This window comes from Cnephaeus nilssonii (assembly GCF_951640355.1).
Source record: "Cnephaeus nilssonii genome assembly, chromosome: 2".
Classification (NCBI taxonomy): domain Eukaryota; kingdom Metazoa; phylum Chordata; class Mammalia; order Chiroptera; family Vespertilionidae; genus Cnephaeus; species Cnephaeus nilssonii.
The window spans coordinates 35,985,947-36,000,439 of NC_137073.1; the positions used below are offsets into that span (position 1 = coordinate 35,985,947).

Here is a 14,493-nt window from a genome sequence, read left to right on the forward strand (position 1 = left end):
GCGAGAGTTCCATTCTAGTCCTCCTCCCTTCTCTCGCCTCACTCCAGCGCCAGAGTCTCCACCCCCCCGGCGGGTTCTGATTAGCCACTTCCGATGCTAGGGACCGCGATTGGTCCACCGGATCTCTGGTCCCACTTCCTCCCCCTTGAAGTAACTACGGCGGCTCCGAGGAGGGGAGGGGGGGAAGGGACGGCCGGTCCCGTCAGTCAGGCAACGGTAGCCGCCCGGAGCGGATGGCGGCGGCGATCGCGGCCTCACTTGCCGCCGGTGGTGAGGAGGCGGCGGCCACGACCTCCGTTCCAGGATCTCCGGGTCTGCCCGGGAGCCGCAGTGCAGAGCGGGCCCTCGAGGAGGCCGTGGCTACCGGGACCCTGAACCTGTCTAACCGGCGCTTGAAGCACTTCCCCCGGGGCGCGGCCCGCAGCTACGACCTGTCAGACATCACCCAGGCTGGTGAGTGCTCCGGGCCGAGAGCCCCGCCGGGACCCTCATTTGCATTGCCCCGCCCCCTCGCTTGCTTCTCTGGGGGCCGGGGAGCCTGGCACTCCACTCGGCCGTCGGCGTTCTCGACCCGCTGGTCTGCATAAGTCTGCTGTCCCCCCCTCCCCGCCTTAAGAACTACCAGACAAGGAACGCGTTTCTCGTTTTCTAGGAAAGCCCAGCGTTACTGGCCGAATGTTGTGATCCCCTTTCCACCCCGCCCCCCGCTCCGCTTCTCTTTATTTGCATATTGGCGCACCTGTAGAATGGTCCCTCCTCTTACCTGGTTGGCTTATTTGCCTGTTTTTTTTTCAACTTCAGTTCTGATCGTTCCAAAAAGGAGCCCCCATGAACCCCTCTAATGACTCCTTTCTCTTCCTCCACATCGTCTGCAACTCTGTCCCCGTTCCGAGCCGACTTAGGACCTCCTTCCCATGGATTTGTCCCTAACAACCCAATGTTTCTGCTTACTTTGCCAGCAGTCTCGCCGTCTAAGGTCCCAGGCCCTCTCCACTCTTCACCCAGCCAGCCTGTGGGAAAGAAGCAGATCTTTCATCTCCCCTCTGCTCCCCAATTCTTCCTCCTTATTCCTGACCCCCTTATCTGAGACTCCTTCTCCTTCCTGCGTGTGTGAGGTCACTATGGAGCCCATGACCTCATAGGGACTCTAGAATTCCCATTTCTGTTTCTGCTTTCCCCAGGGGGAGAGACTTAGGCAATTGCTAAAAGGAAGGACATCTTATCTCCTTGCTAGGAGTGCTGGAAACCTAGAGACTGTCTGACTATCCTTCCACTCCCCATCCGCAGGATCCCTCTAACCATGCTTCCTACACCCTGGTGTCTGTTGATGGTGGGGTTTGGGGGACTCTACTGTGACAGGTGAGTCAGGCCTCAGCTGCTCTGGAGACGACCTGTGACCTTGGGCTGGCAGCTGTGTGTGTGTGTGTGTGTGTGTGTGTGCAGGGGTTGGAACAAGGGAGGAGGACTGCATTCCCGAAGCCACACCCCAGCCTAGCCCAGGGTGGGACTTGGGACTGGATGAGAGTGTCCTCCTGTTGACACTGCCCTGGGACTGCATTTCTCACCTAGCAGGTGCCTGCTCACCTGCAAACACTCAAGTGGGCACGGACATACTCCTTCCCACTGCCCTGGGGAGAACCAGTTTAAACCTTTCCACTTTTCTTGGATTGTTGGGTAAACTAGCTTGCCCACTATGCAGTGCGTTCAGGGACTGGGTGAGCCCCAGGAGCCATCCTCTCTGTCTCCCCGAGTCTCCTAACCCCCAAGCTCCAGATTGACCTCAGCAGCTGTGCGACACTCAATGTCTGTTCTCTTTCCCCTCCCCCTCGCCTGTTTTTTGACAAAGACCAAATGTTTTCTTTACTTCCTTAGGGCTCTGTCTCAGTGAGTGGACTCCTGGGGAAAACTACCAAGAACTCCCTGATCCTCCTAGCTCTCCCCCCTCCCCGTCTCCTCCCCCGGCATTCTGGCTCAGGGTGCAGCCAGTTCTCTTGTGAGTGAGCTTATGTGGTGGAGCGGGGAAATCTCAGCTTTCTGAGAGCCCCTCTCTGCCCTGCTCTCCATGCAGGAATTCTCAGAACTTTCAGGGCCCAGATTCTAGGCCAGGTGGGGTCTATCTTGTTCAGAACGCCCTTTTCTGTCCCCTCTTCTCAAACAGGGTGCCTGTAGCTTAGGGTGGAAAGGGGAAGTGACAAAAACACAGTATTGCCTATACCCTGCCCTCCACACCTCCCTGCCCTCCAACCCAGACTAAAAGCTTCACCACTCATGCCGGAATAAGTGTGAACTTCTGCTTTCCCAGCTCTTTCTGAAACAGTGTTTTCCATGCATCATGTTACCTATGGCATAGCCCCCTGATATCGCTTGGACTTCATTCCTGGTGCCTGTGTCTTGAAGGATGACTCCTGAGAGGGGAGGAGGGGCCACTTTCACAAAGGAGAAGTGCAGCTCATTCTCTCACAGACCACATCCTGTGCCTTCGTGCCCTCCCTCCTCCTGCCTGGGCTCCCTTCCGCTCCTAGCTTTTGACCCTGCCACCTGCCTACCCCATCACAAATGGTTCTCTCCCTTCATTCATACGCGTGTGCGCACACATTTGGTGGATGCAGAGAAAGCAGGCAGGTGGAGGGTGAGAGTGGGAGGACAGCATTGGGTCCCCCCACCCTATCTGTAACTGTCTTTTCCTGTGACAGGTCTTGTGTGCACCGAGGTTGGGAGCAGAGAGGGAGAGAGAATGATTCCTGGGGCGTTAGGCTGTCATCCGCTCAGGCAAACACAAGGCCCACCAGAGACAGAACCTGACCGATTCATTTCCTGTCACAAGACCCATTTCCTTGGGGGCTCTATCCCAGATTCTCCTCCCCTCAGCTTTTGCTCACTCTTCCCTGGGGAAGACCATTTAAGAAGTTCACCCAAGTACTGCTGCTCAGGACTTCCCCCAGCAGGCCCTGGGCCCCTCCCAATACAGGCCAGCAGGAGAAACATAAACCCAGGCATAGAGGTTTAAGCAGTGAGTTCTCCATATTGATGGGAACACAAAATGCCTGATTCCTTGCATTGCACTGGCAGGCCACCACTTGAGTTAAAGCGGCAGTAAAAGTCTCTACCCTCCTTCCCATCCTCTCCACTAGTCGCTGTGTTCAAGACACAGGCAAAGGGGGTGATTGCTTGAAGTCTGGGCAATAAGAGAGGAAGGAGAAGAGGGTTGGTAGGGCTGTAAGAGGGTGGGAATGAGTGAGCCCTGAAGAAAGTGTGTCTGGATGGGAGGGACCAGAGGTCCCTCTAGCTCCCACCTCCAGCTTGGCTGATTGCCCTTCCTGGTCCTTGGGAGTCTGTGACTTCATAGATCCTTGGACCTGGTTTGCTGTTCCCAGGGGCTGGTGAAAAACCGTTGTCCAGAGTTGGGAGCCTTAATTCTAGAGCCAGGCTTTAATGTCCCTTGGTTTTCCCCCGGACTGAACACAGGTTGAGGTTGGGAGTTAGGACCCCTGATGAAGGATGGGCTTTCTCAGTGGTCTCGCCCAGAGATTGTCCATATTCTTATCTTGAGCCTCCCAGTTCATCACATTGTGATTTTCTTTGAGTACTAGCACTCTGCTACGATCTTCGCCTTCCATCTCTCCTGGCATCACAGAGCAACAAGAAGCCACAAGAGTTATAGAATCCAGCCACTATTCCAGTCTAGCCCTTCATTTGTTTGTTTGAAGACAGCATCCATGGCTTGTCCCCACACCCCTAGTCTGCGTTTCTCCAGTCCAATGACCCTAAGGCCTTTGCCTTCCCTTTGCCATTCTGGCCATTCTTGGAATGTGCTCTGGTTTGCAGAAGGCTTTGTTCTTCCTCCAGGTAGCCCAGGTTTATAGGCCTCATTCTTCAGGTCTGCTGGGCTGGGAAGGTAGAGGGCTGGGCATCTGGCTCTGGAGAAGTTCAAGGTGGTCCTGTCCAGGCTGGGCCTCTCTACAGCTCTCCCCTGACACTTGTTTCCCCTAGACCTGTCCCGGAACCGGTTCCCCGAGGTGCCAGAGGCAGCGTGCCAGCTGGTGTCCCTGGAGGGCCTGAGCCTCTACCACAATTGCCTGAGATGCCTGAACCCAGCTTTGGGGAATCTCACAGCCCTCACCTACCTCAACCTCAGGTAAGGAGGCAGGGCCAGGGGAAGGTGCAGCTTATCCTTCTCAGCCCCAAGCACCAGTGTACAGTACCCTGGGGGACCCTCCTGGTGACTTTTAGAGGAGGGCCACACTGGGGAGTGAACCCACGGCCTTTCTTCCTTCCACAGCCGAAACCAGCTGTCATCGCTGCCGTCCTACATCTGCCAGCTGCCCCTGCGGGTACTCATTGTCAGCAACAACAAACTGGGAGCCCTGCCTGCCGACATCAGCACCTTGGGGAGCCTTCGGCAGCTTGTGAGAATGGGGAGCAGGGGGAGAGAGGGACTGTAGAGCCAGGCACCAGGGACCTTTTGGGGGGAGAAGTGAAGGAAAGGCAGGATGCGCCCTAGGGGTGAGGCCCAGACTAAAGGAGGTGGCCAGAGACAGGAGACGGCTCCTGGTCTTGTGGCTTCTTCCTAGTTTTCTCCTCATTCCAGGATGTGAGCAGCAATGAGTTGCAGTCCCTCCCCACAGAGCTGTGCAGCCTCCCTTCCTTGCGGGATCTCAATGTTCGGAGGAACCAGCTCAGCACCCTGCCTGATGGTAAGGAAAATGAAGAATTGGAGGTGTGGGGTGGAGAAAGAGAGAGACAGACAGAAGTTAGAGAAAATTTAGAGAAAGGGAATCTGCCACAGAAAAATAATGCTTAGTTGACCAGGGTTTTGCATTGTATCAAACAAACTAAATTATTTTATTTGTTCTTGTCCAGCAACCCTCTGAAGCTGGCAAGACCTGGGTTATTTGCTCTATTTTACAAATGTGGGAAAAGATACAGAAAGGGGAGTAGGTGAGTGCATCGGTACCCTGTAGAATCTCAAGGTCAGAAGGGGCCTTTAAGGTTATCCTGTGTCACCACTCACCCCAGCAGGAGTTCTCAAACACCTGAGTCAGATGATGCCCTGCACCTCTCCCCAGAGAGTCTGAATCAGTGGGGCCACATGCTGGAGCCCAACCAGCTCCATTTTAATGAGCTAATTGTGATGCACCCCAACATTTGATAGCTTCTGCTCCAAAGCAGCCACACCTTCTTTTATTCAGCCAGCATTGTTTTGTATGTGTTCCCTGTGCTTTAGGTGGGGACCAGGTAAATGTGAGTGATGTCACTCAGATCTGGGGCCATCTCTTAAAATGGGGTGGCTTAATTAAATCTTAATTTAATGGGAGAGAAGCAGGAGGAAGTTCTAGAACAGGATACTTAGAGAGCTACCGGAGCTACACAGGGAGGCACTGGCTCTACTGGGGAACTTGAGGAAGGTTTTGCTCCGAGGTGCAGCGGGAGTTGACCATTGAAGGAGAGTTCTCCACCCTCTGCAGCCTAGGCAGAGGAAACCCCATGTGCAACGCATGTGGGTGGGAGTAAACCTGGTCCAGCATGGATGCGGTCAGAAAGTGCTAGGCAGAAAGGACCTGTGCCATGCTAACCTTGGTTTTGAAGAACAAGAGACAGGCGTCAGGTGGTCATCCATTTCCTCTGGGCTTCCCCGTACTCCTATGCTGGCCCTCTTCTAAGTCAGTAGGGGTACAAATAAGCTCTGTCTGGGCCATAAAAGAGACCCCAGAAAAATGTCCTAGGGACACAGAGGAAGGAGCAATGAGTTCCAACTTAATGTTGGAAAGATTGCACGGAGAAGGTGATGAGCTGAACCTTGAAAGATGTGTGGACAGAACAATGGCATTCTCCTCGTTGAGCAAAACGGCATGTGGAAAGGGCCAGAAGTCAAGGGGCTGGAGGGTTATCTGATGTGGTATGAGGATGGGCAGTGAGATGGGAAACACGGGCTGAGCCAGATCAGGCAAAGGCACCCCTACGTCTGGGCAAGCACAATCTCACCCAGGGGGCAGGGCTTGGCTAGTGAAGCGCAGGTGGGATTGCAGCCCCTCCTGCCTGGGTGCCTTTGTGTGGGGCACAGCTCACTTACCCTCAGCAACCCCAGCTGCAAGTCATGGAAAGTTTTTGAGCAACATGGTATCAACGTTGGTTTGATTTGGGGCTTGTGATGGTCACTTGAGAAAGAAGGGGGAGGTTGGAGTGGGGAGTGGGCAGGGAGGAGAAATGGAGGAAGCACCTGGGATGGGCATGAGCTGAAGTTGATGGGGGAGGGAGGCATGAAGGTGGGCCATGTCTGAGCAGGAAGAGGAGCAGGGAGACTGTTCTCAGACAGTGCCCGTAGCCAGCCAGGCCACAGCAGAGAGGAGAGGAACTGAGCCCTTGGGCCTACTCCTGACTTATCTTCACGCACCCTCAGAGCTGGGGGACCTTCCTCTTGTCCGCCTGGATTTTTCCTGTAACCGCATCTCCCGCATCCCGGTATCCTTCTGCCGCCTCAGGCACCTGCAGGTCATTCTGCTGGACAGCAACCCCCTGCAAAGCCCGCCTGCCCAGGTAAGAGGTGGGCCTGGGCGGACACTGGAGACAGGGTTGAGAATGGGCGGGAGTGTGGGTGGGTCCCTTTGGTAGCCAAGTAGGATCTCGGATGCCCCCTGCTTCTCCCTAACTCCTTTTGTGTTCATCTTCACACTTAGATCTGCCTGAAGGGGAAACTTCACATCTTCAAGTATTTGTCGACAGAGGCTGGGCGGCGTGGGGGCGCTGCACTGGGGGACCTGGCCCCTTCCCGCCCCCCGAGTTTTAGCCCCTGGTAAATAAGGGTGTGGGAAGGAAGCCTGGATCCCTAATCCCCCTTCCTGGCACCAGTATCCCCATGGTTTCCAGAGGGAGGATGGGCCGGGGGTTGCTGCCCAGTATAGGACTGACCAGCTCTCCCTGGCTGGCCCCAGCCCAGCTGAGGACTTATTTCCGGGACGTCGGTACGATGGCGGGCTGGACTCAGGCTTCCACAGTGTTGACAGTGGCAGCAAGAGGTGGTCTGGAAATGAGGTAAGTGCCTCCCTCCCAAGGGACATTGGTGATCTCAGTCCTGGGGGAGAACCTCTGAGCCAGGACCCTTTGCCTTTTACCTCTAAATCTCAGAGTGACAGATGGCCGCTGGAGCCGTCTTCTTCCTTCCCTTGCCCAAGCATCCTGGGGAAGGGCTGGCTTAGCAGCGGACCCTAAGGCCCTGAACCCAGGAGTCCCCAGTTCTCTTCCATCTCTGCATTTCTGCATTTCCAGTCAACTGATGACTTTTCGGAGTTGTCGTTCCGGATATCGGAGCTGGCCCGGGAGCCTCGGGGGCCCAGGGAGCGGAAGGAGGATGGCTGTGGTGAGTGGTGGTGTCAGGGGCCCTGGGACTGAGGGGGATGGACAAGCCTGAAGGCCCCCATCTACTTGCTGACGTGTCCTGCCTCTCCAGCTGATGGAGACCCTGAGCAGATTGACTTCATTGACAGCCACGTGCCTGGGGAGGATGAAGAGCGAGGTGCTGCCAAGGTGAGGGGCTAGCCCTTGTCCATTGTCCATCTGCTGTGAGAGGAGAGCTGGAGGGAGGGGCCAGTGCAGGCTTGGAGATCAGGGCTCCCTCAGTTCCTCCTTCTGCTGTTCTTTCTTCAGGAGCAGCAGCCACCAGAATTAAGCCCTGTAGCAGGGGACAGGGAGAGGGCACCAAGCAGCAGGTACCAGAGCCACCTGAGCTGGCACCTCCTTCCTTTGCTCAATCTCCTTGCACCGTCTCTCTTCTCTGACCTACTCTACCCCTCTCATCCTGCCTTTGCCCCTCAGGCGGGAGGAACTGTCTGGAGAGGAACGGCGCCGCCCGGACACGTTGCAGCTGTGGCAGGAGCGTGAGCGGAGGCAGCAGCAGCAGCAACAACAGAGTGGAGTGTGGGGGGCCCTCAGGAAGGACAGGTGTGGGCTACTGTCAGGTGGTGGGCCCTGGAAATGAATGGGAATGAGCCCTCCTGAGCTACTCTGCCCCTCAAGGTTGGCAGCCCCCTGCCTAACTGCTGACCCCACATCTCTTCCTTCACTTTCTAGTTTTCAGAAGCTGGGGGTCAGGACTCCTGGTGGAGGTGCTGCAGCCTTGTCCACTCAGGCCACTTACAAGTATGTGTCCTCCAAGACTGCTCCTCCCTGAGCCCTCTCCCTGCACATCTTCCCCCGACCATCCCTTCTAATTCCCGTTCTGTCTCCTCAGCGGCATGCCCAAGTCCAGTGCCACCCAACTGGGAGCTTCAGGGGGACAGGGAGCTCCTGTCTCAGCCCCCACCTCTCAGGAGCCCCTTCCCATAGGTGGACCAGGTGTGACAGGGGCGTTGGGAAGAGGATGGGGGCTTGTGTAGGTGAGGGGTAGCCTGAGAGAAGAGTGGGACACTGAGGGGATGTCTCTCACCTGCCCCTGTCCCCTGCCTCTGTTCCCCAGTGACAGCACCTGCTCCTCGGCCACTTGGCTCCATCCAGAGACCAAATAGCTTCCTCTTCCGTTCCTCCTCTCAGAGTGGCTCAGGTGGGTCTCCCCTGCCCAGTGCTAACCCAGTGCTAATGCAGCACTAACCCCCAGGCTGCAGTCACCCCCGGGCCTGGGAGTTCTCTGGTCAATTGTCTCTTTGTGTTGAAAATCCCACAAACACAGAGACAGGAGATGTGTGTGCCAGACACTGTAATCCAGCTACAAAGTCTACAGTGGTAGTGGAGACAGCCCCCACACCCTCCTTTTCTCCAGGTCCTTCCTCACCAGACTCTGTCTTGAGGCCTCGGCGATCCCCCCAGCTTCTGGACGAGAAGGAGCTGATGGCTCAATTGCGCCAGGTAAGAGGGGTGGGATCTGCCTGAGTGGGGCCAGGGCTCAGCATGGCACCTCCTGGTTTCCTGGCCTCCCTCAATATCCTCTTTGTCCACCCTGGTGCTTTGGCTGAGGACGGGAGATGCAGGCTGGAGTTCTCTGCTGACTCTGACGTTCTCACCCCCCCCCCCCCCCCCCATCCTCCTTTCCCTGCCTTTCAGGTCCTTGAGTCGCGGCTGCAGCGGCCCCTGCCTGAGGACCTGGCAGAAGCTCTGGCCAACGGCGTCATCCTCTGTCAGCTGGCCAACCAGCTGAGGCCCCGCTCTGTGCCCTTCATTCATGTGCCCTCACCTGCTGTGGTTAGTTGGGGCCCAGAGTGGGAAGTAGGGAATGGGACCGGGGACTCCTATGGCCCTCCCTTAATCTCTTATCTTTTTTCCTTTCTCACACATCCCCAGCCAAAACTCAGTACCCTCAAGTCTCGGAAGAATGTGGAGAGTTTCTTAGAAGCCTGTCGAAAAATGGGGGTTCCTGAGGTATGGGGGGTTGATCTCAGGATCCTGGGGCTGGTCTACTATAAAGAGTGGTAGCATTCTGGGCTTAGTTGAACCCTTTGCATGGATGGCAGGGTTCCATTCACAGGGAGTATGTGCTCCTCAGAAGGAAGTCCCTGTCCTGCATGCCTCCCTTCCCTGCATGCCTCTTCCCTGCACTCTGCATGTTGGCATGGCTCTGGCCCTGGCATGTGAGGGCAGGGGGTGGAAAGAATTGTCTTGCTGCTGCTGATGACGTCTGCCCTTTGTCCTTGTCCATCTGTCCTACTCTCCCTTCCCAGGCTGACCTGTGCTCGCCCTCGGATCTCCTCCAGGGCACCGCCCAGGGGCTGTGGACCACCCTGGAGGCCGTGAAGCGGGTGGGGGGCAGGGCCCCCCAACCGCTCTGGCCCCCCTCTGGTCTGGGCGGCTTCATCCTCTTCTACGTGGTCCTCATGCTGCTGCTCTATGTCGTCTACACTCGGCTCCTGGGTTCCTAGGACCTGAAGTCACCCCTTCCCCCACCACCTTGCCCTATTTCTATTTATAAGACTCCTGTGCAACCCCCATGCCCACCAGTGGTGCCTTCAGCCCCTACCAAAGACACTAGTGAACCCTCCTCCCCTCACAAACACTGACCTCAGAGGCCCCACTCTGGTACCCCCAGATCCTGGGCCCCCAGCCTCTGGCCCCTCCCATCTCAGTGCTGATGGTGCCTTCATGCCTTCTCCCACCCAGCCCTGCCCTCTGCTCCCCCAGAGGGGGTGGATCTTAACCTTCCTATTTTCACTCTCTCTCCACCCCCTACTCCCCACCCCCGATATAGGGGGCTAAATTATCTATATTTTGTAGAGAGAACTCTATATTTGTAGGAGATGCAAGGCCCAGTCTGGGTCCCCATCTCATGTATAAATTGTACAGACTGTGGCTGCCTGTGTGTGTGTGTGTGTTTGCGTCTGCTCCTACTGTGGCCAGGCCCAGTCCTGGCAGTACCCATCGGGCTCTATGTGCCAGCCTGCCTACTCCAGCATTTTCCTATGGAAATGACAGGTCTTCCCTCCCCTAAGAGCCTTGGCCCCTGTGTCATCTCCCTTCTGTTATCTGCTAGCAGCTTCTTTGCATCTCATTTGTCCCCAAGCCATGTCCAGGGTGCCCTGACCTCACCTCCTACATTTTTAAGGGCCATCCTGTCAGCTTCCTTTGACCAGGCTCCTTTAGGGTGTCTCCCACCCTGCCCCCTGCCCAGGGCTGGGAAGCCCAGAGGAAAAGATATGCAGGGGGATTTAATCTGGGCCCCTCCCCCCCAGGAGTCCCTGTGCCAGCCCCACCACATCCTGGAAGAGGAGGGGGCCCCAGGAAGGGGCCTCCCCTACATCGCTGCTGTCGTCCACGCACTGCTGGAGCAGTCTTAGGGGTTGAGGTAGGGGCGCAGGGCCACGACCGGCCTGGGATCCAGGAACAGAAGACAGCCAGGCCTGGGCTCTGCTCTAGCGAGGACTGGTGAGGGTGCCCTCGCCTGGCCCTGTTCCTCAGGCACCCCGTTGGGTTGGAAGCAGGCCTGCCCAGCAAGGCGCCTGGATTCCTCTGAGTGTGACTGAGGGTCTGGGATGGAAGATGGGGCATCGGATGTTGTGTCAAGTGCAATAAAGAAGCTGGAAGGTCTCTAAGTTGCCGCTAGTCTCTGTGTATCTGCGAAGGAAAGTGGTGAAAGCAATGCATTGTGGGAAAGGGGTCGCCTCCATTCCACAGCTGGGTTCCAAGTGACCTTTGCTCAGCGCTACCCTCTGAAGGCAGGCGGGGCTGCGCAACCCCCGCCCCCACCAACAGGGGTCGCCCCCGGGACCCCAGCGGGAGCGCACGCCACGTGGCCGGAAACGCACTGAGTGTTGGCGTCGCTGCGAGGCCCTGTGAAGTGGGTGAGGTGGGCGAGGTGGGCGAGGTGGGCGGGCAACCTGGACTCACCCGGACAGACAGGGTTGTGCCCAACACTGAGGGAGGCTGGGACCGAGTGGGGGCCGGGGAGGGGCAAGGCAGACCGGGTGGGAGGCCTGGGCAGCGAGGGGCCGGGCACAGAGGTGCGGCCCTGCCCTTCCCTTCCCCCAGGCGCGGCATGTTGCCCTGGCCCTTTCCACGGTGGGACGCCGGCGAGGAGCAGGCGCCTGAGGAACAGGGCCCCTCACCGTTCGGTGACCCCGGCAAGGTTTGGAACTCTGGAGAAAAAGCCCTGGGGGAACCAGGTACACCCCCACCGGACAGGTGAGGGGCACGGCACGCTGGAGCCACTTGCGGGAAATCCGCCCTGGGGGTGGAGGGGTCCATACGAACAGTGGTTATGTTCAGCCTCCCCGCACCAGGCCCTTTGACCTTGCCATGGCAGTATTCAGACTTGGAGGGGAAAGGTGGGGGCGCTATGACTGGGGCATCTCAGTACCTTTCCACCTCCCAGCCCTCAGTTCCGGTCCCCAAGGCCTTCCTGGACCCGGACCCGGAGAGAGCAGCTGCGGGCCGCGCCCCGCTCAGGCCCGGTAGCTGAGCGGTACCCAGGAACCCCAGGTAGGTACTGGGCCTTGCCACCTCTACTCCTTAATACCCTTTACCCACTCCTGAGCCTGTTTTAATCTCAAATTACGCCCCCCCCCCCCAGTTCCCTTTTCTCCCCAGATGGCCTGGGGGATGGCCCCTTCAAGAATGACCCTGCTGACACCATGGGACCCCAACAGTTCTCAGCTGGTGTGGGTGAGTAGGGGGTGCCTATGGCTCTGGTGTCGGGGTGGGGCAAGCATGCTCCAGTGATCTTTCCTGACCCTCCACAGGGACCCAGCTGTGCTTCCGGTGCCTCCTTCTCCAGCCGGACTTTGTGTCATCCCTCCTTCTGGCCGCTGTATGAGGCAGCCTCAGGCAGGGACCGCAGACGCCTGACTCCTGCAGCAGTCCATCAGAATGGTGAGCAGGCGCCCAGGGATGCAGGGCACTTCCCTTGGTCCCTCAGACTCAGGACTAAGGCTTCGTGAGCTCCTTAGGGAACCAGTGCAGAGGTCCATGGGATGGGAAACCCAGCCTGGCACCCTAACAGCTTTTCTCCCTAGGATTCCCGGTGATGTGCCGTGAAGATGTCTTTCTTTCAGACCCTCTGCTGCCCCCTGGGCAGCGTGTTCCCCTGTACCTGTCCGAAACCCCTCAGCAGGTGAGCCCTTTTCCTGCCCTGGCCTTATCTCAGCCTTCATGCAGGGCTTGGGAGGAGACACTTCCCTCTCTTCTCTCCTCAGGTGATGGGCTCTCTGAAGCTGCTGCTCCCACCCCCTATCATGTCCCCCCAGGTCCGCCCCACCCGGTCCACCTGGCTCAGTGGGCCTGAGCTGATTGCCCTCACTGGCCTCCTGCAGATGAGCCAGGGGGAGCCAAGACCTAGCTCCTCCTCAGGTTCCTCGGCAGCTCCCACCCCCCCTTCTGGTCCCCTAGACCCTGTCTCTGATCACGCAGGCCCCAGTGGTTCTCACTGCACTGACCCATCTCTCCCACAGACCCCAGAAACGAATTGTCCATAGCACCTCTGGGGGTATCATGGGCCCCCTACTCTCTCAGGCAGTTCTGTTGTCAATAAATGTGTTCGTTTGCAAACAGGCTCCGTGTGGTAAGTAGCAGAATGGGGCATTCAGGCAGGGATAGGGGTCTCTTCCTCCATGGCAGCTTTGGCTGCCCTCCCCTAAAATTCTTGTTCCTCGTTGGCCACCCCTACAGTAGGGTGAGGGAATACATGGGCCTAAGACCTTTTCAGGTTGACCAAGAAAGGCACCTTTAATGAGGGGGCCCACAGTACAGTTCTCCAGACTGAGCAAATAAGAAACAAGGATTCCATCAGCTCTGCCGTGCACGGGAAAGGGAGGATTGTGTAAGCATGTGGCTGACGTTGGGAGAGGCCATCTAGGGAGTAAGGGGGTGGCACATCATTACCTGGTGCTTTCATCCTTCTTGCGCTGAGGTCCCAGTTCAGCCTTGGAGCTGAGGGTTAGTTCTCTGGCTTGTTGGAGACACAGGCAGGCACTGCAGGTGTGTGTGTGTGGGGGGGGGGGGAGGGAAGGTCCCTGTGGGAGTCATCAGAGGAAGGGTGGCAGCCTTGGTTCCCCTGAGACTCTGGACTGATGCTGTCTGACTTTGCAGGGAAACAGAGGATCAGAGCTTTGGCTGAGAAAGCCCAGAAATTTGTAGGATTTTTTTGGAGGGGGGATGGTGTTCTAGAATTTTCTCTCTTAAAAGAATCTAACTTCTTGGGGAACTTCCTCCTGAAGACTTCCCACTGCCGGAAGTGGCAGAGTGGGCAGCAGTCCCGAAGGGGCAGCTCAGTGCCTTGTAGGTCACCCTAAGGGGTGCCTGTGCCTTGGAACCCCTCAGCTGTGGGAACACATGGGAATGCATTCTAACTTTGCCATTTTCTCTCCCTCATCTCACTTTCCATCTGTCAGACCTGGCAGACTCTCACCCTTGCCTCCAGAATTGGTTCTGGAACTTGATTTGGGGTAGCTGTGGGGGGCATTGCCTCATGCTTCCAGAGGGACCAGGTCCAGGTCAATGAGTTGAGGTGGCTGGCGGGGGCGGGGGTGGGGGTCCAGTATAGCACTGTCCATTTCTAAGTGGTCTGGGGCCATCCATGTACTCGGTGCACACATACTCCTGGGCCAGTTGGACTGGGCTGATACCCTGCTGCTCTCCAGCTCTCCCCAGTGCGGGGATGGGGGCCCAGGAGCCTGTGCCCTGGCTCCCTGGCCCTGGCTTGTAGGAAAAGGGGCAGGGAGCTTGAGGAAGAGGAAAACAGCTCATGGGCACTCAGTGCCCTCCCAATCCTAGAACAACTGGTGGGGAGCAGGGTTGGCAGCAGAAGGAAGGTGAGGGGGGGAGGTGCTATATCATAAAGTAGCCCACCCACCCCTCATGGGCTCCCATTGACTCCTGGTCACTCCCAGCTCCCATGGGTGTGTGGTTCCCTCCCCGCTCTAAGCCCTCTGGGTATGGGGTATGAGGCTGATGCCCCAGCATCCCAGGTCTGGAGGGTTGCTTGCTTGCTCCTCTCACCCAGGCACCCACTACAGCTCATGCCCCTTGATTGGGCCCAGATGACTCGGATCTCATGAGGCTAGGGGACAGAGCATCTGGAGG

At 57.4% G+C, this 14,493-nt stretch overlaps 2 protein-coding genes across 5 annotated transcripts; both read left to right on the forward strand.

The window, feature by feature from the left end:
* Positions 1 to 137: 137 nt before the first annotated feature.
* On the forward strand, positions 138 to 11,224 carry LRCH4 (leucine rich repeats and calponin homology domain containing 4). 2 transcript variants are annotated; one of them, XM_079786295.1, is made up of 18 exons: positions 138 to 453; positions 3,991 to 4,135; positions 4,280 to 4,406; positions 4,589 to 4,694; positions 6,398 to 6,534; positions 6,675 to 6,790; positions 6,930 to 7,029; positions 7,264 to 7,354; positions 7,445 to 7,521; positions 7,642 to 7,703; positions 7,810 to 7,935; positions 8,065 to 8,133; positions 8,225 to 8,328; positions 8,450 to 8,533; positions 8,750 to 8,835; positions 9,031 to 9,168; positions 9,268 to 9,345; positions 10,650 to 11,224. In XM_079786295.1, exons 1-18 carry the CDS (start codon positions 234 to 236, stop codon positions 10,752 to 10,754), a joined length of 1,971 nt encoding a protein of 656 aa, XP_079642421.1. In that variant the 5' UTR covers positions 138 to 233; the 3' UTR covers positions 10,755 to 11,224. The 2 variants fall into 2 exon arrangements, with proteins under 2 accessions (XP_079642421.1, XP_079642420.1); XM_079786294.1 differs by having other exon boundaries at positions 139 to 453; positions 9,645 to 11,224.
* SAP25 (Sin3A associated protein 25) lies at positions 11,147 to 13,010 on the forward strand. 3 transcript variants are annotated; one of them, XM_079786362.1, is made up of 7 exons: positions 11,147 to 11,263; positions 11,446 to 11,598; positions 11,789 to 11,895; positions 11,987 to 12,078; positions 12,156 to 12,285; positions 12,429 to 12,526; positions 12,609 to 13,010. In XM_079786362.1, exons 2-7 carry the CDS (start codon positions 11,453 to 11,455, stop codon positions 12,885 to 12,887), a joined length of 852 nt encoding a protein of 283 aa, XP_079642488.1. In that variant the 5' UTR covers positions 11,147 to 11,263; positions 11,446 to 11,452; the 3' UTR covers positions 12,888 to 13,010. The 3 variants fall into 3 exon arrangements, with proteins under 3 accessions (XP_079642488.1, XP_079642487.1, XP_079642489.1); XM_079786361.1 differs by having other exon boundaries at positions 11,161 to 11,258; XM_079786363.1 differs by having other exon boundaries at positions 11,197 to 11,254.
* The last annotated feature ends 1,483 nt before the right edge of the window (positions 13,011 to 14,493 follow it).